This window comes from Biomphalaria glabrata, chromosome 7, assembly GCF_947242115.1.
Source record: "Biomphalaria glabrata chromosome 7, xgBioGlab47.1, whole genome shotgun sequence".
Classification (NCBI taxonomy): domain Eukaryota; kingdom Metazoa; phylum Mollusca; class Gastropoda; family Planorbidae; genus Biomphalaria; species Biomphalaria glabrata.
In genome coordinates, this window is record NC_074717.1 from 15,344,981 (window position 1) to 15,370,614 (window position 25,634).

The following is a 25,634-nucleotide window of genomic DNA, read 5'->3' on the forward strand; positions in this document are numbered from 1 at the left end:
GGCTACATGACACCCTCGTTAACTGTAGGCCACAGCACTATAGACCACAAGGTCTGAAAGGGGAACCCTTTATATCCTAATATTTGCTTTTTTGTTTTAAAATAACAATTGAAAATTAAATCATGAAATTTAAATCGTTTTAACCAGATCACACAAAATCGATATCAACACAAAATGCAAGAGTTAAAAATCCTTTAATAAAAGCAATCAATACTTTCAAATGAACAATAGAATGAATAAAATGTAATCCACTACATCAAATCAAAGATCACAACCTAGATAAGTCTCTATACATTGCACTGCTAGGGACTAGAACATACTCCTACATAGAGAGAATACTGTCATCAAAATAATGCTGATTGAGAAGGCTAATACTTCCAGTCAAAACATTTTCTTTGTCAAAGTTCTTCCGTTTTTTTGTCATTTCAAAAACATACACAAAAACATTGTCACAAACACAGCTCAGTTAGAACCTGTCATGACTTTTTGAGATCAGTTGTACTTTCAAAACATATTCTTCACTGCAAGTGTTTCATCAAAGAGTGGGTGATACTGTAGAGTTATTTTAATATCAACTGATTATACAGCAGAAGTGGTTGTGAACAGCACCAACAAAGTTGCAATAATTTAGCAGTGAGCACTCTCTTTCCAACTAAACTCGTCTAGACCTCTATCTCCAGACAGTTTCAAAAAGCAAGAGTGCAATGAAAGAAACACACATAGACAATTTCTGTGACCTTTTGTCAAAAGGTCATTCTTATTGTTTGATCATATTTAGTATGTCTAGAATGTTTATCTTAAAATTCTAGTGAAATTGTTCCAATCAATAAAGAGTCTTGTAAAATATGTACTTACTGATATGCTACAGCAATAATGTACTTAGATTAAATGACAACTTTTAACATATATATTATATACTTCTATTAAGTCATATAAATACTAAGCTATAAACTAGATGTTCAATCTAAATAGAATTTTACCAGAGGTCCTTACACTCTACCAAAATTTTATAAACTGCTAATAAAATTAACTGCTGACTCAATATTCTCCTAAACCAGCTAACTATCAACATTAAAAATTACTTAACACATTTTAAACGTAAAAAAAAAAAAAAAAAAAACCCTTTTAATCCACTGACTACTACAAATCAAATTATCTACTAAATAGGTTGGTGACCTACTTACTGAGCTATCTATTCATAAGCATTTTATACAATAAACTACCCGTATTTATTTATGATCAACCTAGTTACTAGAAAACAACAGAAGCTCCTCAATATGTTAGGATTTTAACAAGCTGCAAACTGAAGCAGCTTAAACAAAAAACTACTTCACAACCAATGGAATAACAGTCTTGAGTTCAGAAATCTAGAGAAAATGTGAAAATGCCCATTTATTCAATACTTTGCTTTTAAGTTCTGTTTTCAATTCTTTGATCTTATTTTATTCATTACAGATGTTCCTTTAAAAAAGAAAATTCTGGCCTACATAAATGCATTGCATTTTAGAGAAGACTAAGTGTTTCTCTCCTATGTCTACTGAATGTACTGTCAAGACAAACTAAATATGGTCTTGTTATTGGTCAGTTGAGAGCAAGTTTACAGAAACAGAGCTTCTTTTTTTATTTTAAAATTTAATTTGTGTGTTCATTTGATCAAGTAATTCAATAAATTATCAAGTAATTTTTATATTGAAAATGAACTTCTAGATAAATTTAAAGAAATAACATTTTAGTTCTTAAAGGTCATAGTGGTATACAAACTACTTTAGTCAAAACTTAAAAGTAAACAAATAATGTAACATCACTTAATCATTGATTCAATACTGTTGTATAGCAATGCCAAATGAAAATACATCCAACACATTGTTATAGCTCATGTAAAAATGACTTGTTTTTTTCTGAGGAATACAACATTTTAAAAATAAAATAAAATAGAGACATTTGTATATACCAAATAAATATCACAGCATTTGAAATAAAATGCATTAGGGTTGGTTGGCTTGAATGAAAGTAAATGATCAGGTTGAGCAATGGCAATCAGCAAAATTGAATTGTACCAGCATTTCTTTTTGATGATATTGAATGAAGACAAAGCAACAAACTTTCTTCCTTTTCTCTACATGTATTAGACTTATTCTATATTTTAAGGAGCTCTGAGATTTTGCAAGGTGGAGAAATTAGCTGACTAAATTAGTTGATCAGCTCAATGATAGGGTGTGAATTATTACCTACATAAAAAGTTAATATCTGAGAAATAGTATGGTGTGTACAAATGACTTATTTAGTCTAAGTTGCATGACCAAGGGTGTCTCAACTTACAAGGTCAAACTAACTCATGAATTATACTGCAATAACTCTGTTTCCAAATAAAAAATACTCACAATCCAAAATGTAAACTTTTTGAATTGTAAAGTTATTTTCTATATTTTCTACTAGACTCTAGAATAAATTATGCTCATAATTTGAGATTTAAAATAAATTTCAAGATAATGCATGATCAAAATAAATTTACAACTTCTTTACATTGCACTTTTAAAACAACAAAAGAAATAAACAAAAATTTTAAACTAAACTAGCAGATTTAAATAATAACCAGCTGTTGTCAAAAAATTAACTTCACCATCTCTAACTTTCATTTGGAATAATATATAATTTTACTATACAGTTCAAATGATACGTGAATTTAAAAATGTTTCAAAAGTTAATATGTAAGAATAAATGTGTAGTTTATTGGGCTGATTTACATTGGTTTGTAGTATTATGTTCATGGCAAAAAGACTACTTTAATATGGTTCATTGATTTTACTGAACTCTTAATGAAAAGAAAAATACTAAATAATTTCATGAGCTTCAAATTTGAACAAAAAGAAAACAACACTGGAATAACCACAATTTTGAAAAAAAAAATTAAGTTATCTTCCAATGACTAAAGACTAGAATTCAGTTACTACTTGTGTCAATTGAAAATGAAACCACAGTGGACAACATCATTATTAGCATAAAATGGAATAAGAACATTATCCAACACACAACTTCATCTGTTTTTAAATATGATTGATTAATATCAGTTCAAAACAATTATTTCCAATATAATGTTCAATGAATGACTCCATGACATGTATTTATTATTTATTTGAATATATATACTATGACAAAAACAAAGTTTGAGCTGATTGGGCAATACATATAATGTGGATTTTTTTTTCCACAAAAAAAAAGGACATTAACATTGTGGTCACACCACTCAGCTAGTATATACAAGGCTATCTCATCTCATCAGCAAACACAAGTGTAATACATATGTTGAATTAGTTGTATAGCGAGAGAGCCCATCTATGGACGGTTTCAAATATTATCATTTAATACAAGCTCAATACAAAAATTAACAAATAGTGAGCACGGTGTCAAAATGAATATTAAAGCAGTATAAAACTAGAATAACTAAATTCAGATGATGACGGGCACAAGGACAAATATGGATCACACAGATACGAACACCTTTATTCAATGTACCATTTCAAGTCCACCAGTGGCTGAAGACTTACTGCCTGCAGAAAGGTATAGGAGGAAGCTTAGCTTTAGAACTTCTAAGGGAGAGACAACATCCAAGCAACTAGCTAAATGATGGAAAATCTAAGCAATAAATAGCTCATCTTATGTACATTTAAATATATTGATCTAGATCTTTTTATATTATGTATTTGAAAATTGCAAAATAATAATTATGAGATGAGAGTGCTATTATTTTTGATGTTCAATTACTAAATCTAAACATTAATTATATGTTACATAGGTTAGGGTTGAAAAAAACAACTTTACTTCTTATAACTACTTTACAAAACGTCTTGTTTCAACTTCACCAAATCAGCTTGAGTCTATGATTATTAGAGAGATTACAGGATTAAGCAGTAAAGAATTTTGTATTTAAAAATAGAATAATTAATCAGCAATGCTGAAACAATGGAGACATTTCCATACCTTTTTTTTTTTTTGACAATCTGATCCAATAAATAAAGATTTATGAGCAGATGAAAATCTAGAAATTAATGCTAGTGAGAAAAAAACAAACACCAAAGTTGGAAAGGATTGTAAAATGTCAAGAATTGTTCAAAATACTAAAAGAGATATTTGATAAAATATGAAATAAAGAAAAAAAAATCTTAATTACTGCAAGAATGCACAAATGATTATATTTCCTAAATAGGTGGATAAAAAAAATTTCAATTTGGAGATGGATAACTTAGCAGACAATTACAAGCATTTTCTTTCAAAGAATTATTCTTCAGAACACTCAATATTGTCACAAGATCAGGCTGAATGACATCCTTTACTAACCACATTTCCCCCCCCCTTAAATCACATCATTAAACTATAAAAGGAATGGATAAGTGCACAGTACCTTTTCCTTTTCACTATGAAAAAAAGAATTGATAGTATACATGGAAGATTTTTAGTACCCATGGAATATTAGACAAAATTTATAAGATCCATGTTCAACTTTATGTGTAACAGGGGCTCCCAATAAACTGTCAGACAGTATCAACAATGGAGTTAGGCAAAGATGAATTCTGTCACTTTTACTATTCAGTCTAGGTACACTAAAAAATTACCTTATCTTATATAATACAGACATTATTTCAAAAAGGTAAGGAATGATTTGCACAATATCTAGATAAAGATGATCTCAGTCTGTAGACACCAGATTATTCACCATGACTACCATTTGACAAAGTATGCTGACATAATAAGCATAAAGATTAACAAAATAAAAAGGAAAATCCTAAAAAAAAAACAAGGAATAGAAAAAAGAATACTTTTTAAAACCAAATCTTATCTATAGGAAAATAACTGCTAATTACTACCATTTATCTGAAAATGAAAGGGTTTAGCTCTGATTCTGCTATATGAAAAATAAAAATTATTTAGTACTAAATGATTAACTAATGGGTAAATTTTCGGATTGGTTTGTGTATTGTTATCCACTATGAATGATTATGCAAATATTCAACCTGATCTGACAATGGGAAGTTGGAGAACAATTTTTTGTCAAAATGTAATAAGGGGACTAAATATATCTAAATATAAATATACATATATCCACATCTATCATTAAGTAGCATTTATTTCCATTATTTTGAAATCAAACAAAATAATTAATCACCAAATATTAACTAATTGTTTACTTTTTATTTTTTGATTCATGTCTTGTCAGGTTCAATTAATAATTACAGTATGCAAAGTTTTAACATGATCCAAAAATGGGAGAAAAAACATGTACAAGCTTTTTACCAGACAGACAGAGTGAGTTAACATAAGTTTTGTAAAAAGGGGAGGCAAAAAAGAAGAGCTGTAGGAATTCATCTTCCTGGAGAGTGGAATAAAAGTAATGGATACTGCTTCAAAGGAAGCAAGCTAGTTCATTGTATGCCTGGCCAACAACCAAAACCTTTTAGTAAATGTGTGTTTAGTATCCTCTTTTATGGCTTAGCATATTAGAAAACATTATATAAAGCTCAAAGTTTTCCAAAACAAGTGCTTGTGACAAATGTTGAGAATCTTCTGACCCATCACTTTCTCATCAATGAAGAGCTAAAAGGAAGTTGTAAACAACACAAGAAATAAGAGTTCAGAGGAACATGGTTTTAGAATCCAACATAAAGAGAAAATGGTGTTAAAGGCTTGTGAACCACTGACATTTGAAGATGATGATATACCATTATTGACAGTTCACACTACTGTGGCATTATAAATACAGACATTACAGAAACAAAGCTGTTATTTGACAGACATTACAGATACAAAGCTGCAATTGGACAAATATTACAGAGACAAAGCTACAATTTGACAGACATTATAAAGACAAAGCAGTAATTGGACAGACATTACAGAGACTAGTGGACAATCAATTTGATTGGACAAAACCTAGTACAATAAGAACACATTGTAAAAATGAAGATTGAAGTAGCTGTATTATGAGATTCAGAAAAGTCTTTTTTTGACCGTCCTGGAGCACTATCTATTATAAGTATTACCTGAGTAGTTATTTCTGTGTTATCTTTTCATTTGATTATCACTTGATCAATAATCTCTCTTTTAGCATTTTACAACTACAAAATAGGACTTAGAACTAGACAAGCTGATGTTGTATCTTTGCTATATGTAGCTGTATATCAATTTCAAATAGAGGACCAGTAGATAAAAATGAAAAAAATGTGTAAATGATAAACATCACATAATAATACTGTACATAATTGCATGAAAATAATATAAGAAGAAGAATAATACCAGCCCTAAGTATTAGCAATGAACTTCTAAAATATGATAACTGACAATACAATACATTTAACTCATATATCCAACACAGTCTTCAAGCAATCTAAAGGAACAAAACTTGAGCAACAGGTGTTCTCTCTCTTGGAAACTGTTAACAACAGGGAAACTGTTGCTCTGCTCCAGGGTCAGGGTCAGCTTGACCCTTATGGCAGAATACAACAATCCAAAAGAGGCATGTCAACAGGAGTGGAGGGAAAATGAGAACATTAATCAGACACAAAAATCTTGCTTCCCAGCTACCGTCATTTGTCAATGCTGAAAGCATAAGATGATTCTTCTTGTCTGAATGTTGGCTTATTCCTGCAGCAGAAGCAACAGCAGAGTTTGTTCAAAGAACTTCTATGCTTCACTCGGACAGTAGCTAGAAATAAAAAAAAAGGATCATTGGATGAGCATAAACATTGTTGACAAATATAAAATCAACACTATAACTAAGGAATTGAAATGATTTGGGCGATAGTAAATATTATAATAGAAACCATTTGAATGCTGACAATTTATAAGTGTAAATAATATGGGTGTTTAAATTAAGAAACATTGCAGGAATGAGGCCATTACACATTTGCTCTGTAACTTTTAAAAAATAACATCTCCTTTCTTCAAATCTCAATTATTTTGTTTCAATTATTGTTAATGAATAATAATGGCATTGTCCTTGATTCTGAAGATTAATGATTTCATATGACTATGCAAACCTAGTTTTGACCTGCCTACAATTATTGTTAAACTATGTATTTTAGGCTTTAGACAGAAGACAACCATCACCATGATCACCATTGCCTTCGAAATAATCTTCATTTCACTACTTAAAATGTGAGCATCTCTGTAGCTTGTCCCTTCTTGGTAAATATTCTAGTCAATCCTCTAATCTCTAGGCCAGTATTTCTCAAACTTTTTCCTTAACAGAACACTTCGCGAATTCTCAGTATTTAGAGGAACACTTTGCTTATTTATAGAGGTTAATTCACATGATGGCCTACTAGTTGATTTTTTTACTAGTTCGTGGAACAACTATTCAGGACTCTTGGAACACTAGGGTTCCACGGAACACAGTTTGGGAAACTTAGCTATCTTTTTTTTTTGCGTCTGAAACTAGGAATACCACCATATTTGTTTATGTTTTTGATTCCATAATGCTGTTTAATGTTATGTTCTATAGAAATGGTCACAAATACAAATCAAACTTATTGGCTTATTTTCATGCTCAACAATAAAGGAAAGATCTGTCACTTTGCCTGGTAGACTTTTTAGCATGACAATTAAAATTCTTCCTTTAAAACTAAGAGAAAGAGCAGAAGAGTTTGAAATGTTTTCTATTGATATAAGTCAACTCTTGGTACTTATTCGCAGTAAGAAAACCAATTTTAATAGCTGCTATGAAGAGCGTGCATGGGACCACCTCATGTTCAAAGAAATTTCATCATGGTGAATGTTTCTCTTGTTTGAGAAAAATTAGTGGGAGTGGATGTCCTAGTGAACTGGCAGCAAGAGTTATTAGAAAAAGTATCAAGTCAAATGGAACCTTGTTGACAAGGTGTTGAATCAGAACCATTTTATGATGTGTAATTTTTACATTTGAAGCATTGAACAACAAAACTTCCAAGAATTTTCTGACAGAAATAGAGTCAGAATATGATGATGTTTTATTTTACAGTGAAGTGCACTGGTTAAGCAGAAGAAAGGTTCTAAAACCTTTTTTGATATGACACCTGAAACTGAAATGAAAGCAAGTGCCTCAATTTAACAATCCCTCTTGGTTGCGGGATTTTGTTTTTTAAAGTGACATCACTTGATATCTAAATGAACTCAAAACTACAAGAAAAACAAGTATATTTCGCATGTAATAGCTGACATAAGCGCCTTCTAAACAAAATTGCAACTCTTCATTTAGCAGGGGAAAAGGGACAAAACCAATAATAATAATAATCTTTATTGTCCCTATGGAAATTTGTCTTACAATTTGTGCATTACACCAAACAAAAAACATTATAACTATAAGAAACCAAAATGTACATTCACACCCAGACTCACTCATAATTTACATGTGTAATCACCTCACAAACAAACATCTAGATTTAGTGCTTCGACTTGGTGTCTCATCACTGAAGCAGGATTTTCAGAAGTTTGTTCTGAATAAACTTCCTACTATCTCCACGGGTTTCTACTAAAAATGCATCATTCTTTATGTTTTTGTATCACATCATAAACAAATATCTAGATTTAGTGCTTCAACATGATGCCTCATCAATGCAGCAGGATTTTCTGTTCTTAATAAACTTCCTACACCACATAAATTAGTGTAAATACTATCTCCACGGGTTCTAATAAAAGTGCATCATTCTTTAATGTTTTTGTATCTTTTCTGTTAAGTGGCCTGCGACACCAGTGTCGGAAATTAAAATAGCCCGCACGTTAAAAAACATTTAGCATCACTGTTTGAACTAATAAATTATTATATTATTACTATTACATGTACATATTTTTTGCTAATTTCATAACATTGAACTGATCTGAACCAAACTAAACCCAAAATATACTTGTCATTGAACGAAACCAAACTCAAACTTAAATCTTAAAAGTTGGGTTAGATTCTGATCTCAATTTAAAAGGCCCTAATATTCCCTGTGGGAATTTATTGGATTTTTAGTTTTAGATCTAGAATACATACCAATCTAGATCTAGTCTTATCTTATAATGCTAAAGACTTAAAACCGATATCCTGCAATATTGAAAAAAAAGAAAGAAAATATTTGGTTTCATTAATAGCTTTTAGTTCTTTCAACTGTTTCTAGATCTACATGGTCAAAAAATGAAAAGGAAATGTTTAGAATTAAAAATTTAAATTACAGAGAAAAAGAAGTAGAATTTTTCACTACTAAGTACAAAAATTTGTGCAAGCAAACATTACTAACTTTATAAAACCTATTGGCATGAGACTGAATAAAAAATTTTTTTTTGTGAAAGGTGCACAATGTAATAAAAGGTTAAATTTACACATTTTTTCATGCAGTCCAAGTGAAAGAATTAGTAATAAATGAAAGTCATCGGCTAGGGCTTTTGTAAATATATATTAGGTGATATACATTTTTGTTCATCTTTAGTTTGAATTGGATTTTCATAAAGGTAAGGTTACAAAAAATTCATATATGTATCAAGGGAAAGGAAATGTATTGCTCTTTTAGACCAAATGTATTTAATTCTTAGCTTTCTTTTAAATTTCAAATATTTTCTCTTTTCCAATCCAAACATTTGGAAACCTTTTCCTTCAAGAGCAAAAGGAATGCTATTTAAGTGGCCTTGGACATTACTTGTTAGAAGTGATAAACTTTATGTATAATCTCTACCTTTTAGACCTAGAATAGAGGTAACTAAATAGTGAGAAAAAGTTATGAAGTGAAGACAGCTGCCAATAATTCTAAAAAAAATATATCATTGGATAAGGATCTTAGAGTAAAAGTTACTTTGGTGAGTAGGTATACTCATTCGATGTTGGGCTGTTTCAATCAGAAGCTCTTCTATCTGCTCATACTTGATATACTTCCATTTCTGGTGAGGAAACAACAGAGCACAGCATTAAAGTAGCATTCTGGGAAGTGTCTTTATTTGAAATTTTGTTAGTGTCTCATTAATTCTGTAGGAACTCAGAGTCAAGATATAGTGTAAAATGGCTTTCCTATTATAGAAACAAAGAACTTTGGGTCATATATCTTTATCTTTAAAGAAACAAAAAAGACTTGATAAATATAAAGTTAGCTTATAGTTAAACCTTATAGTAAGTTAAAAAGTTCCCCATTCAGACCTTGCAATCTATAGGGCAGATGATGTAAAGGTCATCTATTTTTGTAACCCATTGTTAATGAGGAGGTCATGTGGCCAGCACAACAACCAACCGTCTTTACTTTACCAAAGATACAGAAATTAAAAATCCCAGTCTTCACCTGTATTCGAACCCGGGACCCAGAGTTCGGAAACCAAGCACTATACTACTCAGCCACCATGCCTCCTAGTTAAACCTATATCTAGCTACTATCGTTGAGAGAAATTTGGAACCTTGATTTATCATTGTACAATTACTAATGTTAACTAGATCTAGATTCAATATGATTTAGACAAGAGGTTGGCAAACTTCAACTGTGAATCAGGTATGGCTTGACTAAGCATACTTCTCCCCTAATTCATTTGAACCTAGAAATATCACAGGTCATTGTTGCCCAAGGGGGCATTTCTGGGTTTCCTTTTTAAAAAAAAAGCTTTTTAGTAACACTTTTCAAAACTTTCAATTTAATCAAAAAAAGTTTTTTTTTTTTATAATATCACAAGACAGGGCTTGTGACTTAATGAAATATTTATTAAACCTTTATTGTGCATAATACACATATAACAAAATTAGGAACTTTGTTCATTGAAAAATAATTTGCAAACAAGTTTTTTAAAACGATCTACAAAAACAATTGGTAGGTCCTCAGCATTCAAAGCCTAATAGAAACATTTCTTACTAAATTCCAGACAATGTTTGAAGAACTTATCCAGTATGATCTGACACATTCTATATTGAGCCAAATCATCACATCAAAGGGACTGCTTTCTTCCTGCATGTAATAGTGGCGCAAAGTTTCAATGTATTTCCTAAAATCCAGTGTGCTAACTTGCATCAAGTCATTAGTAACATCCTCATCACTTTCCTGGTCTTCTGATGCTGTCTTATGTTTCTCATCTATTAGGGCAACAATGGCAGTGTTGTAATCTTCATATTCATCCTAGCATTGAAGCTTATGTTGATTGATTAAAAAATCTTCATATTTTGTATCTGTTGAAGTTCCAATTTCCATTGTCATCTTCAAACAACAAGTTAACATCTTTCTCCAAGATCAAATGCTTAAAGCCACAGTGAGAAAAACAGTTTGTAGTTCAGTTAGTCTTGCTGCTTATTTTTCACCAGCTGTTGGACACAAATGTAACTGATTGTAAGATGTTGACCTTTGCACTGACTTCTCTGGCTGGTGACAAATAGGTCAGCAAACTTTCTTTAATAGCTTCAAGAACAGAATTTATAAACCTTAAATGATAAAAGGTCTTCAAATTCTTTTATATGTCCATGTCTGTTGGCTGCATAAAAGCTGCTGTCTCCCAGAGAACATAAATAATTATAAATACTATTTTAGAATAAAGGAGTAAATACTAATGATTGGACTCAAGAAAATATGCCGACTAGACCTTAAGTAACTGTGTTGATAACTTTGTATACATCTATGTATAAAAACGCTTAATATATGGGCCTACCCCATTCCATTTAGTCATGTTCTCCTCCAGACAACTGTGCCATGGTTTATATCCAGTATATACTGCACCAGCTATTGAAAACAAAAGTTTTAAGCATTTATTATTATATCAAGAATCATGACAAAATTGACTATGTATAAGCACAGAAGAGATTCTGTCTATACAAATTTTAAATTTTAGATAATAATCTAGTCTAGTTAAAAATGTAATTTTGCTAAATAATAAACTCGAGTCCAGCTAAAAAAAATATTTTATTTAAAATGTGATGTTCTTGTTACTTCTACAGCATGACAAATAATTACTAAGATTTTGTCAGAGTGCATTTTAGAATTACTGTAATTTTTTTTTTAAATATCAAAATACAAACCATTCACTATTTCTTTTTCTACCATGGCATCCAATACATCAAAAGTTTCTCTGCCAAATGTTTGCATAAATCCTAAGAAGCCAAAGAAAATATATTATTTCATTAATAGTCCTTGAATATAGATTTTTTATTGACAAGGAACATTATAAATATTTTTTGTAAGATATTCTTCCAAAATGTTACACATAGCTATTACTTATACGTAATTTATGACAATAAAAATGTTACAGTTTATGCATATCAAAGAACAAAGATCCAACAGGAAGAAATCAGCAAGTCATAAGTTACTAGCATCCTAAACATGTTTTTATACAGCAAAGTTATCTACAATTATTAACTATATTTTAAAACTAAATTTTAAAATTCTTGTAAGACACATTTCATTATGATTATTATTAAGACAAAAGAAGAAAAAACAAACAACTACCAATTTGCAGTGTTGCAATGTTTGCAGTATTTCTATCACAGTTAGGAGAGACAGGTAATTTGAGCTCTCTCTCCTTGTCACCCTGAGCAAACAAAAACAAGATAAAACACATTTTACCTATTTTTTAAATTTTTTCAGATGCTATTTGATTACATTAAATTTTCTTAAAACACATAATATGGAGTAATGTGTGTGTATGATAAAAGTTACCTGTAAAAAAAATTCCTCACATAACAATGACACCCAGACTTTATGCACACCCCAAGGTTTGGCAGGGTTACTGATGTCTGCAGCATGAAGTATAAACATCATAATTCTCTGAATCCTTATGCGTGTTGAGCATCTAGTTATCACAATAGTTAAACATAGCATGAACTCACAAGTAAATACGTTTGAAAGAAAGGTTTTACAAATGTTACCTAAACTATAATCATATTGATTTGTGGTGATCTGTTAGTCTAAACTAGACCAGTCAATTGCTAAAATCAGAGAAACTGAGATACTAATCATAACAATATAGTACTTCAGATGCTAAAGACTTCATATAGATATTCAGCAATCTCAGAAAAAAAAATCTCAATTAGCTTTTGTTTATTTCGACTATTGTATTTCTAGACAAAAAAACGGAAGTGCTAATTTTGTACTATGTAAGCTTTTAAAAACATATTGGGTCAAAATAGCAAATAAAAAAAATCGTTTTTAACCCATGTGATTTCTATCAATAAATGGCTTGAATGTTCTAAATGCAAGGCAAGCAATAAAAGGTTAGATGTTCATATTTATCTATCCACCATAAGTGGTGATATGTGATATTTAACATCTAACATGTGATATATATAAATAGATATATATTGAAAGAACAAATGTATTTTACACTAGAAGTACCTCTTTCTTTAAAACACAAAACTCTTAAATAGATAATTAGCAGCCAGGTGTTTTCAGAGGCTGCCAAAATAGTTTTGCATTTCCCAGACTGCTAATTTAATTTTGTGAGAAAAATTCTCCTTTCTTAATTTGGCAATGTTCAAAACATCATATTTGAAATACTAAGATACATTTGTAAATGGGATAACACAAAGGCTTACTGCTCAACTGATATTTTAATAATAAAAGAACAGCAAGGTTTATTACTTACTATCTAATCAAATACTCAATTGTGTGTTGGACAAAAAGAAAAAAAATATTCTTAGTACCCACTGAATACATCAGATGTCCAAAAGCAGAGAAAAAGAAGACTGATAATGTGATAGAAAGGAAATATCAGACTAGCAACTATCATATGCCAGATTGCAGTCAGAAGTTTCATGCAAAAAAAAAATCTTAAAAGTCATATATGCAAGAATAGGATAAGATAGATAACTCTCATGTTGAAGGATGAGGTGCATAACTCTCTTTGTGAAGGATGATCAAAGTAACAATTGATAATTAGTATCTATAATAGAAAATTAGGATCATAACTTATCTAAAAAACAATAGTAAAAGGAGATGCCGAAGATTTGCAGGTGTGCCGCGGGAGTTTTCAGAACGCCACACGGGCAGGCGTTACCCAGGTCTGCCTACTATTAAATTTTTATTTTACGTTGCGATGACATCTCCACTTGCAATGACCAGTAGTAGTAGTGGATCGCTCCATTATGACGGAAAGGGCTGTTATTTATTCAGGTTATGGAATTTTTTAACTATACATATATTATTATAATGACTCAAATGTAGGCCGCCTTAGCAGACGCACAGCAGTTCTTGATTTGGTAACGATAATAATAAGTGATGCGTTTCATGTACATTTTTTAGGTGTATGCTAATAAAAGCAAGTTATCACTAAGCCTTATTCATTGTTATCCATGGAGAAATACATTAGCAAGAATGAAACTGCGAAAGTGTTAAATGAAAAGCAAGGAACCAAACGAAGGTACAAAGAAGATTACAGCGGATATGGTTTCATATCTTCGGGACCTGAAGATGCTCCATTGCCATTCTGTCTGATCTGCAATGCAATTCTGTCGAATGAGGAGCTTGTTCCAATCAAATTGAAGAGACACTTGGAAACAAAATATCCAGCTATAAAAGCGCAACCGAAAAAATACGTTGAAAACATAATAAACAAGCTAAGAAACTTACAAAGTACCTAAAGCTGCCAGAAAAGAGATTGATTGCAAGTTATAAGGTTGCTCAGTTATTAGCAAAATGCAAGAAAGCACACACAGAGGCTGAATCAGTCATTGCACCAGCTTTAGCAATAGTTGTTGAAACTATCCTTGGACCCGATGCCGCCGAAAAAGTTAAAAAAGTTCCTTTTTTCAAATGATAATATCTCGCGCAGAATTGAAGACTTATCGTCAGATTTACAAGATCAAATCTGCGAACACTTCGACGTGACTGACGATGAAGTGTCTCTGCTTTGGTCTCTTCAAGTTGATGAATCCACTGACATTAGCGCAAAGCCCAACTGCTAGCTTTTATTCAGTTCATAAAGGATGAAAAATGTGTCAACGAATTCTTATTTTGAAAAGACTTACCAACTACGACCAAAGGCGAAGATATTTTTAAAGTGGTGAACGAAAACATTTTGCTCTTCAAACTACAGTGGAAAAACTGTGTCAGCGTTTGCACCTATGGCTGTCCTTCCATGCAGGGAAATAGGGATTCATCACTCTTGTGCGTCAAGAAAATCCAAATGTATTAGTTGTTCACTGCATGATCCACAGAGAAGCTCTTGCCTTCAAATCTTTACCGAAAGATTTGATATCTGCTCTGGATCAATGGATTGAAGTTGTAAACTTCATCAAATCTCGACCGCTTGCATCCCGACTTTTCTCAGAGCTTTGTGAAGCAATGGATTCAGACTACAAGTGTCTCCTGTATCACACCAACATTTGTTGGCTCTCCAGGGGAAAAGTGTTAAAGGTGTCGTCCAACTCAAGGCTGAGCTGATTTCCTTCTTGGAGGCTGAAAACAAAAAAGACTTTGGATTTTCTATTCATGACGAGATCTGGTGGGTTAAGGTGATATTTCTCTCTGATTATTTGACAAATTAAATTCATTGAATTTAAGTCTTCAAGGACCATCGGAAACCATCATCACTGCATCCTCAAAACTGAAGTCATTTGGTGAAAAATTGTCTTTGTGGCAAAGTAAGATCTCGAAAGGAGTCTTCGACTGCTTTCCTACTTACTATGAATGTGCTTCAAATAAAGAAATCACCCCCGAAATTCTGGACATTTTGACACACTTGCAGTCAGCATTGCAGCATTACTTTCCAACAGTTGGAAGTAATGAATATAGATGGGTCAGTTATCCATTTGCAAACAATGAAGCTACAAATCTGACAACTGAAGAAGCAGAGCAGCTCATTGATTTAAAAAGTCATTTGGTGAAAAATTGTCTTTGTGGCAAAGTAAGATCTCGAAAGGAGTCTTCGACTGCTTTCCTACTTACTATGAATGTGCTTCAAATAAAGAAATCACCCCCGAAATTCTGGACATTTTGACACACTTGCAGTCAGCATTGCAGCATTACTTTCCAACAGTTGGAAGTAATGAATATAGATGGGTCAGTTATCCATTTGCAAACAATGAAGCTACAAATCTGACAACTGAAGAAGCAGAGCAGCTCATTGATTTAAAAAACGATGCAGTTCTTAAGTCAAGTTTTGACGAGAAAAGCCTGGATAAGTTTTGGATTTCAATCAACAAGTTATATCCTGCAATCAGTTTAAAAGCAATCAAAATAATTCTTCCATTTGTATCTTCATGGTTTTGTGAGTTTGGATTTTCAGCATTGACTGAAATCAAATATAAGAAAAGAGAGAGACTTCTTACAATAGACGATGAAATGCGAGTTTGTTTGTCGACTCTGGAGCCTCGATTAGATCAAAGCATTTGCTCTAAAAAAAAAACAGGCAAACCCTTCAAATTAAATGTAATACTTCAAAAAAGGTAAAATACTTTTTTTCCTTCTTATTATAAAATAACTGTTGCTCTTCGTAGTGTGCCGCGAAATTTTTGTAGTTTTTTTACTGTGCCGCCAGACAAAAAAGTTTGAGAAACACTAATCTAGAGGATAATAAAATATTCAGTAGTGCATAGGCAAGATTAATATCATTACTTGGTTGATGTTAGAAGCATTAACTTGACATTTGTGATCAGTAGGAAGTGGTTAGCCATATCAGTAGACAATATCATTGTGGCCATCATAAATTTGAAGTCCCTGTACAGATCAAGTCAGTATCCAATTAAAACCTTACAAATGTTTATCTAAACAAATATCTGTATTTCTATCCTTTTAGATTGTACTATTGTCAGTGCTAATTAATACTGATTTAATGAAAACTTTAACAATAAAAATCAAATAAATCAATAACTTAAATATCTACAAATCTCTATCTACAAGTACTCTTTGTTTACAAACAATTGTGAGAGGCAAGTAAATTATAAAGTACAAAGTTTACATAAAAACAAAAAAGCTAAAAAACATGTTGAGCTTACTGATACATTTCTTTGGTTAGAAACTGAAGGATTTTGAACTCAGCCATCATGCGAAGACCAACTCGTAAATGATGATTTTCCAGAATAGACACAACATAAAGTTTAGAAAGCTCTGAGCTATTGTAAAAACAAGATTATGAACATTATCAGCATTAAATAAGAAAACTGAAAAATATTTTTATAAAAATTAATAAAACATGTGTGTGTGTGTGTGTATTTGTGATTATACCAATTAAAATCAACAAAAGACTTAGTTTAGATATAAACAATATTTAAAAATACATTATGGTTTATTAATTGTGAAATATTGTACTCTAATAATGTATATTATTTTTTATCTGATTTATAAGTTACATTTAGATTAAAAAATATTCTGCTACAGTTCAAGTAGCTAATGCAGATGGATAGCATTCCCTGCTTGTTCTAAGGAGCAACACAATTATACTCTTTCTAGAAGAAACCATTTTAGTCTTCACTTGCTTATTGCATTGCATGAAATGATGAATTATTTCACAATGTTAAAAAATGATATGACACCAACAGAAATCATTACAAAATGACAAAACACAAACCATGAATTGGTGCTTCATTCAATTAATATTTCATAAGCCAAATCTATGATGAAACTTACTTGGAATTATTATGAAAATTATTATTAGTGCCAGTGTGTTCAATGTCATGTACAACGGCTGTCAAGAGAATACAGAAAACTTCCAAGTTACTCATTAATTTCTGGAATAGAAAAGATAAATCTTTACTTTCAAAAAATGGAAAAATGTCATTAAAAAAAAGTATGCAATAAATACTTAATTAACTGTTTATGTTGAAACTGCTACATCACAAACACTATCGTTTAGTTGAAGAAAACAAAAATTAGTTACAATTTATAATGGCTCAAAAAATAATTCTGTGGAGTGTGATGGCTGATAAGTAAAGTATATGCATGTCATGTCTTAACCTGAAATATATAATTATGCCCACTCGGCTCTTATATATAACTGAAAATTGTGAGGAATATAAAGGCTATCAGCTGTTGTGTTGGCAACATCACAATGTCATGAAATATGATAGGTTAAAATAAATATTCTGTCCCTGGAGCTTCAAGGTATCATAGAAAACTTTTTAAATTTATTATTATGATTTAACATAACATACAAATTAAAACGAGAATCACTCTAAAAAAACACCCCAAAACAAAATTAATATGTTTTTTTTTTAAATTTACTATTAACACCATAAAACATAGTCAACCTACAACAAATCCTGTCTGTTTTATTATACAGTTGACAGTCTGTAACACATCAGCTGCATGAGTTGCATTATGATATGGATTTCTTCTATAATGTTTTTCAACCTAAAATAGATACAACAATCTTGTATTTTACTCTGTATATAAACACAATTAACTCTAATTGCATACATGGATATAAGCATCAATCAATTAATAAAAGCAATATTTTTTTGTTTTTGAGCATTAAAACAAAAGTGTTTTTAATTTATTTAAACTTATAGGCACCCATTAGTTTGACAGTAGAGCTTACTAATTTAAGACAAAACATGAGCAAGAATGTCCTGAAAACTATTGCAATAATGTATAGTAACTTGTATATTCCCTATAACATATTATAGACAAACATGTTCAAAAGATTATCTCACTTATTTCTTTTGATGTTCTGTAAGTTAGAAAAATAGTCAAGTAAGAGCTTAGAGACAAAGCTTAACTAAAAAGCTCACTATCTCAAAGCTACAAAAAGGTTTGAACAATATTCTTGATCTCAATTCTTGAACTATTTAATGTATCTCTTAATCTTGTCTTTATGCCTTTTGCCAACAAAAATTCACAAACATTTCACCCTTTCCCTTGAAGTAATGCTTTATTACATTTTTAAAAAATTTTACCAACAATTATGAGAAAATAACATTATTAAATTAAAGACTAGCTTTGAGTGATAAAGAAAATATACAATTAAAATTACCAATTTATTTTGCTTTAATGGGGGCTCAATATTGAGTCACTTTTGGGTTTTGCGATACCATATTTATTTTTCTAAGCCACATCCTTTCAAATTTTTTAAGGGACTGAAATTCAGGTACAGCTTACTTACTACCTGTACGGCTTAAACCCTAATTTTAAAGTGGTATAATTCTTTTTCATTTAAAACCCTTTTGTTGACTGTATTTAAAATAAATCATCCTTGCCAGCGGAAGCAGATTCAGTCACAGATATTTTTTTGTTTCCTTCCTTTTTGGCCAGCAATATCTCAGTGACAAGCGGTACATTAAGAATAAGTAGACCTATGGCTGTTTTGCAGTGTTTAGTGTTGTATATGCTATTTCTCCCAAAACAGACACAAGGGAAACAGGCACAGATAAACAATGAGAAAGATACAACTGGGATGAAATTAATATATATATCATGGGTGAATGTATTTTTACAAAAGAGCGAATCACCGGAAGTGAGTTAGTTGTCAAAAGTAGAGAGTGCAGTGTGTGATATGCCGGAAAAGTTCATTAAAGTTTATGTGTATTGATCTAGTTGTTTAGTTGTTTTATTCATTAATTACAGTGGAACCTCGGGACACCTAGACGTATCCAGAAGGTAGTTGATAGAGAATTATAAGTAAATATATAATAGGAAAGCTGTAACATATTTTGGAGGCTCATTTATCTAGTTACTTGACTAAGTCTTGGAAGACATTAGGCAGAACTGTGGTTCGCCATTGTAAAAAGGTCAAGGACCAAGAAGTCTGTGAAGTCGTGAAGTGTGTGCACTCACATGCAACGGTAGGAAAAAAAAACTAAGCCAACAAGCCGAAAGGAAACTAGGTCAAACACAAGTGACAAAGCAATTTGTATTGTTTATGTTGGATGCTACACATTAAACTCTTTCTCTCCGTAATTATTTACCACATTCTGGTGGAATCAACGTTGGTATCGTCAGTTAGGAGAGAAAGAGTTAAACAAAAATGGCAGAGAGATTATCACAGTTAATAGCTGCAGGAAAAGAGATGGGATTGACAGGAACTGCTTTACAAGAGTGGGTAAAAGAAAGAGAAGACAGATGAAAGAGCTAAAGAGAGAGAAGAAAGAGCTAAAGAGAGAGAGGCTGAAGAAAGAGCTAAAGAAAAAGAGGCAGAAGCAAGAATCAAAGAGAAAGAGGCTGATGTAGAAATACACAAATTGAGAATAGAGAGGTGGAGCTTTGGGAGACAAAAGGAGAAATCAAAGAGCATATAAAACCTGTATGGAAGCCAAAGTTGCCACCTTTTAATGAGAACGTGGATCAAATGGATGCATATTTGGTGAGATTTGAAGTGCATGCTCAGGCTACAGAAATACCTAAAACTCAATGGGGAAGTCATCTATACACATTGTTACAGGGAAAGGCACTGCAAGCTTGTATTAACTTTTCTAAGAGAGATCTAGAAGAATATGACAAGGTTAAAGAAGTACTAATGAAAAGATACAACTTAACAGATGATGGGTATAGAGAGAAGTTCCATAAAGCTAAACCAGAGAGAAACCAGCCATTTCATAAATTTGTTGAGGACATTACTAGATATCTAATGCGTTGGGTTGAATTGTCTAACACTGAAAAGACATTCGATGGTCTCATTGATCTGTTCATCAGAGACAAGATCCTCACATCATGCAACCCTCAGTTAGTGGCTTTTCTACATGAAAGGACACCAAAAGATGTACCAACAGCAGTCAAGTTGTGTCAGCAATATATTACTGCACATCCAGAGCAGACAATTCAAAGGGAGGAAGACTTGATAACAAGCAAGTTTGCATTTGCTGCATAGACTAATGATAACAAAAGTCGCCTTAAACAAGAATGGAAACAGGACCGTCTGCAGAAAAGAAGTGTGGATGAAAAAAGAAAATGTTTTAAGTGTTTCAAAATGGGACAATTAGCGGCCCAATGAAGAAACAAAAGCCCAATGAGACGAAATTAGACTACAGGCTCAAGCAGAGATCAGGAGTTTAAAACCAGCAATAGGGAAAAAACCAACAGGACATCCATACAATGCATCAGTTTGCATAGACTATCAACATGGAGAACAACTCCCTCATGAAGCTGATCAGATACAGATGGCTGGAGCGGTCCCTTGTGATGCTAGGAAATTTAAAATGTATCCTGGATTCGTAGGAAAGAAATCTATTTGGGTCTTGAGAGACACAGGAGCAACCACGATCGGAGTAAAGAAACTGCATGTGCACCCTCACCAGTTGACGGGTAAAAAAGTTCAGTGTATGGCATTTGGGGGAACAATTGAAGAATATCCCACAGCTGTCATTGACATAGATACGCCATTTTTATCTGGAAAAGTTAAAGCATGTGTGTTGGAGAGGCCAGCAGATGACTTGATTCTAGGAAACGTGAATGGCATAACTGAGCCTACCATCACATATATCTACAAGTGTTAGCCATGTCAGAAGTTACAAATGCGGTGACGAGATCTCAATCTGGTGTGATAGATAACATGGGACAACCGATCCTACATAATCAGATTGAACAGCCAAAATCAGATGCGACATCCAGTTATGCATTGAAACAAAAGGAGGACCAAACATACGTTAAGCTTTTTAAATTGGTGGAGCGTCCTACCAGTAAATTTAAAGTTAAAAATGGACTTCTCATGAGACAAGATAACAAAGATAAACTACAGCTAGTTGTTCCTGCCACTGACAGAAACAGAATTTTAGAGTTAGGTCATGACTCACCTTTTGGGGGTCATATAGGGACTTTCAGTTCGAAGTGCAGGATATCCCAGGTAAAGGAATCGTAGTAGCGGACATTCTGTCATGCTTATCATAGTTATAAGTCTACGTGGCTTCTTACAAGTATGTGTGTCTTCAACTAATACTGTGTGTCTTCAACTAAGACTGTGTGTCTTCAACTAAGACTGTGTGTCTTCAACTAAGACTGTGTGTCTTCAACTAAGACTGTGTGTCTATTACATTGAAGTCTGTGTGACTACGTCAAGATCTTGTGACTATGTTTAAGTCTACGTCAAGATCTTTGTGACTATGTTTAAGTCTGTATAACTACATACAGGCCATTGTGGCATACCCAGAGCCTTTGTGGCCTATCAAATGAACATTTTTGTTGTATTGTGTTTTAATGTTTTATATTTGTTTCATAATCATGTCATTTAGATATCTTTGTAAAAATTGATTATAAGTTTAGGAGGGGCGAGATGTCATGGGTGAATGTGTGTATGTATGTATAATCTATTTTTACAAAAGAGCGAATCACCGGAAGTGAGTTAGTTGTCAAAAGTAGAGAGTGCAGTGTGTGATATGCCGGAAAAGTTCATTAAAGTTTATGTGTATTGATCAAGTTATTTAGTTGTTTTATTCATTAATTACAGTGGAACCTCGGGACACCTAGACGTATCCAGAAGGTAGTTGATAAAGAATTATAAGTAAATATATAATAGGATAGATGTAACAATATATATGTATTTATTTACACAAAATGAAGAATAAAAAAAGGCAAGTAAAGTCTTTAAAATATAAAATTTATAACTCTAGTCTAGATTTTTCATCTCATATCATGCATTGGTGAACTAGAGAGTGTCCCTATGTCTTGTCTTTCTTAATTAAGCTAGAGTATTCAGACTTTGTCTCATGTGGTTAATAAGATGACTGGCTGGGCTCCTCGATTGGGGTTGGCACTCTAGCTGGTAGAGGGTTTGTCACAGTCTTATTTTTGACATGTTGTGACATTTGGTTACTTAAGTCTATTTATGGGTCGCACGAGAAAACCTCTGAGGACCCACTGGCAGTTGCAAGCACTCAAAACAATATGCTTCAAGTGAACCCATGGTCACACAACCAAAATAAGGTGTGACAGGTTTGATGTAAGAGAGTGGGTTGCAGTGAAATTAAGCAGTAGTAGACAGACAATCTGAGGGAGAACTAGGCACCAGATCCTCTGCAAAATAAAAATGATCACAAAAGAAAGGGGGAAAGATGTCTGCTCTCTTTTGTGGCCAGGAATGAAAGGGACTTAAATTCTGAAGCAAGAGAACTAACTAGAGTAACAGGGGAGGGGGAAGAAAGAACAGCCTCACTTTTACCATGCTGAAAGAATTATTAGAAGTTGGAACTGCTAATATATATATATATATATCTATATATATTGTTGTAACTGAACTGTGATGCTAGTCAGTGAAGCCCTATGGGTAATCAACCAACACAGGCCTGTGTACTTAAAAAGGACTGATGTAAACATTCTCCGTGTAGGTCAAAGGTGTTATGGTTATCTGACTATGAACTGTGTGCAGTTTTCGAAAAGGTTGGGTCAAGTCAGACGGACTCAGTGAGGACCAAGAAGGTTAAGGCGAGATTGAGATTCAAGTACACGTTGTGTATAGTTGTTATTTTCAGACATTGACTTCTGCCCATTTGTAAAGTATTTGATTCTTTTCTCTTCATTATTTATTACACTCATTAAAGTGTCTTGTTATATCAGAGCCCAAATTGTCTGGTTCTTGACTTAGCCACATTGTTTTGTCAAGGGTTTATATGATAGAGAATTGTATACTCAGAAAAAAATGGTGTGTCCAAGGTTTTAATGAAGTAGAATGACGAAACAGTTCCTAACAACACAGTACGCACACACACAGCACCTTTGTCATGTATCAGCTGAAGACACTAATAGGTGTCCAGATAAGGATGGAAAAATGTAGTATGACTTGAGACAACCAATGTGTAATGTAAGTTAGGCCATATGACAATGGCCAATGAATTTTCCCCAGAAAAAAAATCATGACATAAAAAGGTCTAAGTCAAAAGTCTTCCATCAGTGAGCCTCGTTATGAAGAATTATGTGGTCGAAATCATTATACTCCTATATCGGTCGGGAAGGGCTGGTAATGTGGAGTTAATTCAAAAGGGCAGTGTGCTTAATGTCCAAGCTGAGCATGATGGGGAAATGTTATGTTGAATGGTCTGTTGAACGAAGGTAAAAGGGAGAATAAAAAATAAATAAAGGCAATAAATGCAATTCAACTAAATGCTGTGGTTGAGCTTGAGTGACACTAAATTTGAGCTTGAGGTCTGTCCCAATCCCTTGCTGTTAAATTTTGTGATGTAGAGCACTATCTTTCCTTTTCCACTTACTGGTCCATGAGGCTGTGCCCAATTGATTACATTGGAAGGAAATACTTTGTGTATAACAAACACTTGCAATGGAATAGCTGCAACATAGTCTTGTGTCTTCATTTTTTTAAATCTTCAACCCCAAAACTTAAGGTGCATGCTTAGATGAGAAGAAAATCCAGTACTTTAAAATTTGGAATAAGCGTTAAATGAAACAGGAATCAAATATTAGGAGTAGAGGTTAAAAATTGTGAGAAAAGTAAAACTAACCTGAATTATAAAACGCATAAACTGTGATTCCTGTAGGTGAAACTCATTCAATAAGTTATGACTTTTGAAAATTTCATAGCACATAGCCTGCATGGCATGGCCATTGGTTAAGCTGTTCAGTGTGAAGATGTTGAAATCCCATCCATTGATAGTCTTAAGGAAAGAAAAAAAGTAAGCTATAAAACAGTGTTATTACTTTGTTTTCATATAAAGAATATAAAGATACATAAATTGAAAACATAATATTATTAATAATAATAATAATGATAATTTTATTTATAAAGCGCTGTTAACAAACAAAATGTAGGCTCAAGGCGCTATAATAACATTACAAACACAAACACGACAATGGAAATCAAAAACTAATCTAAAAAAGTTTTAAACAAGTTCTTCTTAAAAGTGGTATAGCATGTTGTCTGTCTGAGATCAATGGGGAGTGAGTTCCAAACCTTTATTAGTAATAGAGATATTAATGTAACTTCTTAAAAGACTTTTTCTTAATCAAAACCTTCCAAATGGTTGAGTTTTTCATCATAAAGCATAACTTAAAATCGAACAACAAAGTTGAATTATAATCATATATATTTATATCTATATGACACAGGGAGACACTCGCTCTTTCTACTTTTTACGACTTACTCCGTCGTAAACCAACAAATTCCCTAGAGAGTTCTATTGAGATGATAGTGAGATGGGCAGAGGTTTTAATAGAAGAAATATTGGTTGAGCTTAATCTCTCTTCGCATTTAAAAGGAATTAAACTGATGTTCCCTGACTTGCAGAATGTATCTTCTGTGGCACATCAAAAGCTACTATTATAGTTACTAGTGACTAGCTAGGTTCCATTATTTATGAAAGCCTAAATTCAAATAATGAAATCAGGGGCATTCAAGGCTGAGTGTGTTTGCAAAAGAAAAGCTTGAATTATGCTGACAAAAATTATTAAATTCTTGATTCCTTGAGACCTCCTTCAACAAATCTGTTTTATAAAACAACTTCCAACATCAGACACCAGAATAAATAACTTTATCCTACAACAGCTATTCAGCAGACTCAACAGCCCAGCTTTAATATTAGAAATAATTTCTATGACTAATTAGGATTATCTGCCTGAAAAAAAAAATCATTTAAAATGTTTGTTATTAGTGATTGTAGAGGATGCCAAAGCTTTCATTACTAACTCTGCAAAGAATGGTCTGAAAGAAGAAAATCTAAATTCTTTCAAAATCTGATAAAATATTTCCAGTGTCTGGATACCTTGTAAAGAAATTGCCTATAAACAAAACTATTATTATAGAATTAGATGTCACTGATCAGGCTAAGCAAACCATTACATCTGGTTAAAAGTCTAATTTCACTT

The 25,634-nt window shown here is 32.3% G+C and overlaps 1 protein-coding gene across 6 annotated transcripts in view; it reads right to left on the reverse strand.

Moving 5' to 3' along the window:
- Positions 1 to 6,481: 6,481 nt before the first annotated feature.
- LOC106069684 (dual specificity calcium/calmodulin-dependent 3',5'-cyclic nucleotide phosphodiesterase 1B-like) overlaps positions 6,482 to 25,634 on the reverse strand; it is a 37,657-nt gene continuing 18,504 nt past the window's right edge. For all 6 annotated transcript variants that reach the window (XM_056035163.1, XM_056035164.1, XM_056035165.1 and 3 more), the window contains 11 exons: positions 24,275 to 24,427; positions 18,147 to 18,245; positions 17,523 to 17,623; positions 16,892 to 17,008; positions 16,512 to 16,613; positions 12,618 to 12,750; positions 12,408 to 12,489; positions 11,981 to 12,052; positions 11,614 to 11,684; positions 9,795 to 9,879; positions 6,482 to 6,694 (listed from right to left, as the gene is read on the reverse strand). In XM_056035163.1, the coding sequence (XP_055891138.1) occupies positions 6,576 to 6,694; positions 9,795 to 9,879; positions 11,614 to 11,684; positions 11,981 to 12,052; positions 12,408 to 12,489; positions 12,618 to 12,750; positions 16,512 to 16,613; positions 16,892 to 17,008; positions 17,523 to 17,623; positions 18,147 to 18,245; positions 24,275 to 24,427 (1,134 nt within the window). In that variant the 3' untranslated portion in view covers positions 6,482 to 6,575. The remainder of the gene's footprint in view (positions 6,695 to 9,794; positions 9,880 to 11,613; positions 11,685 to 11,980; positions 12,053 to 12,407; positions 12,490 to 12,617; positions 12,751 to 16,511; positions 16,614 to 16,891; positions 17,009 to 17,522; positions 17,624 to 18,146; positions 18,246 to 24,274; positions 24,428 to 25,634) is intronic.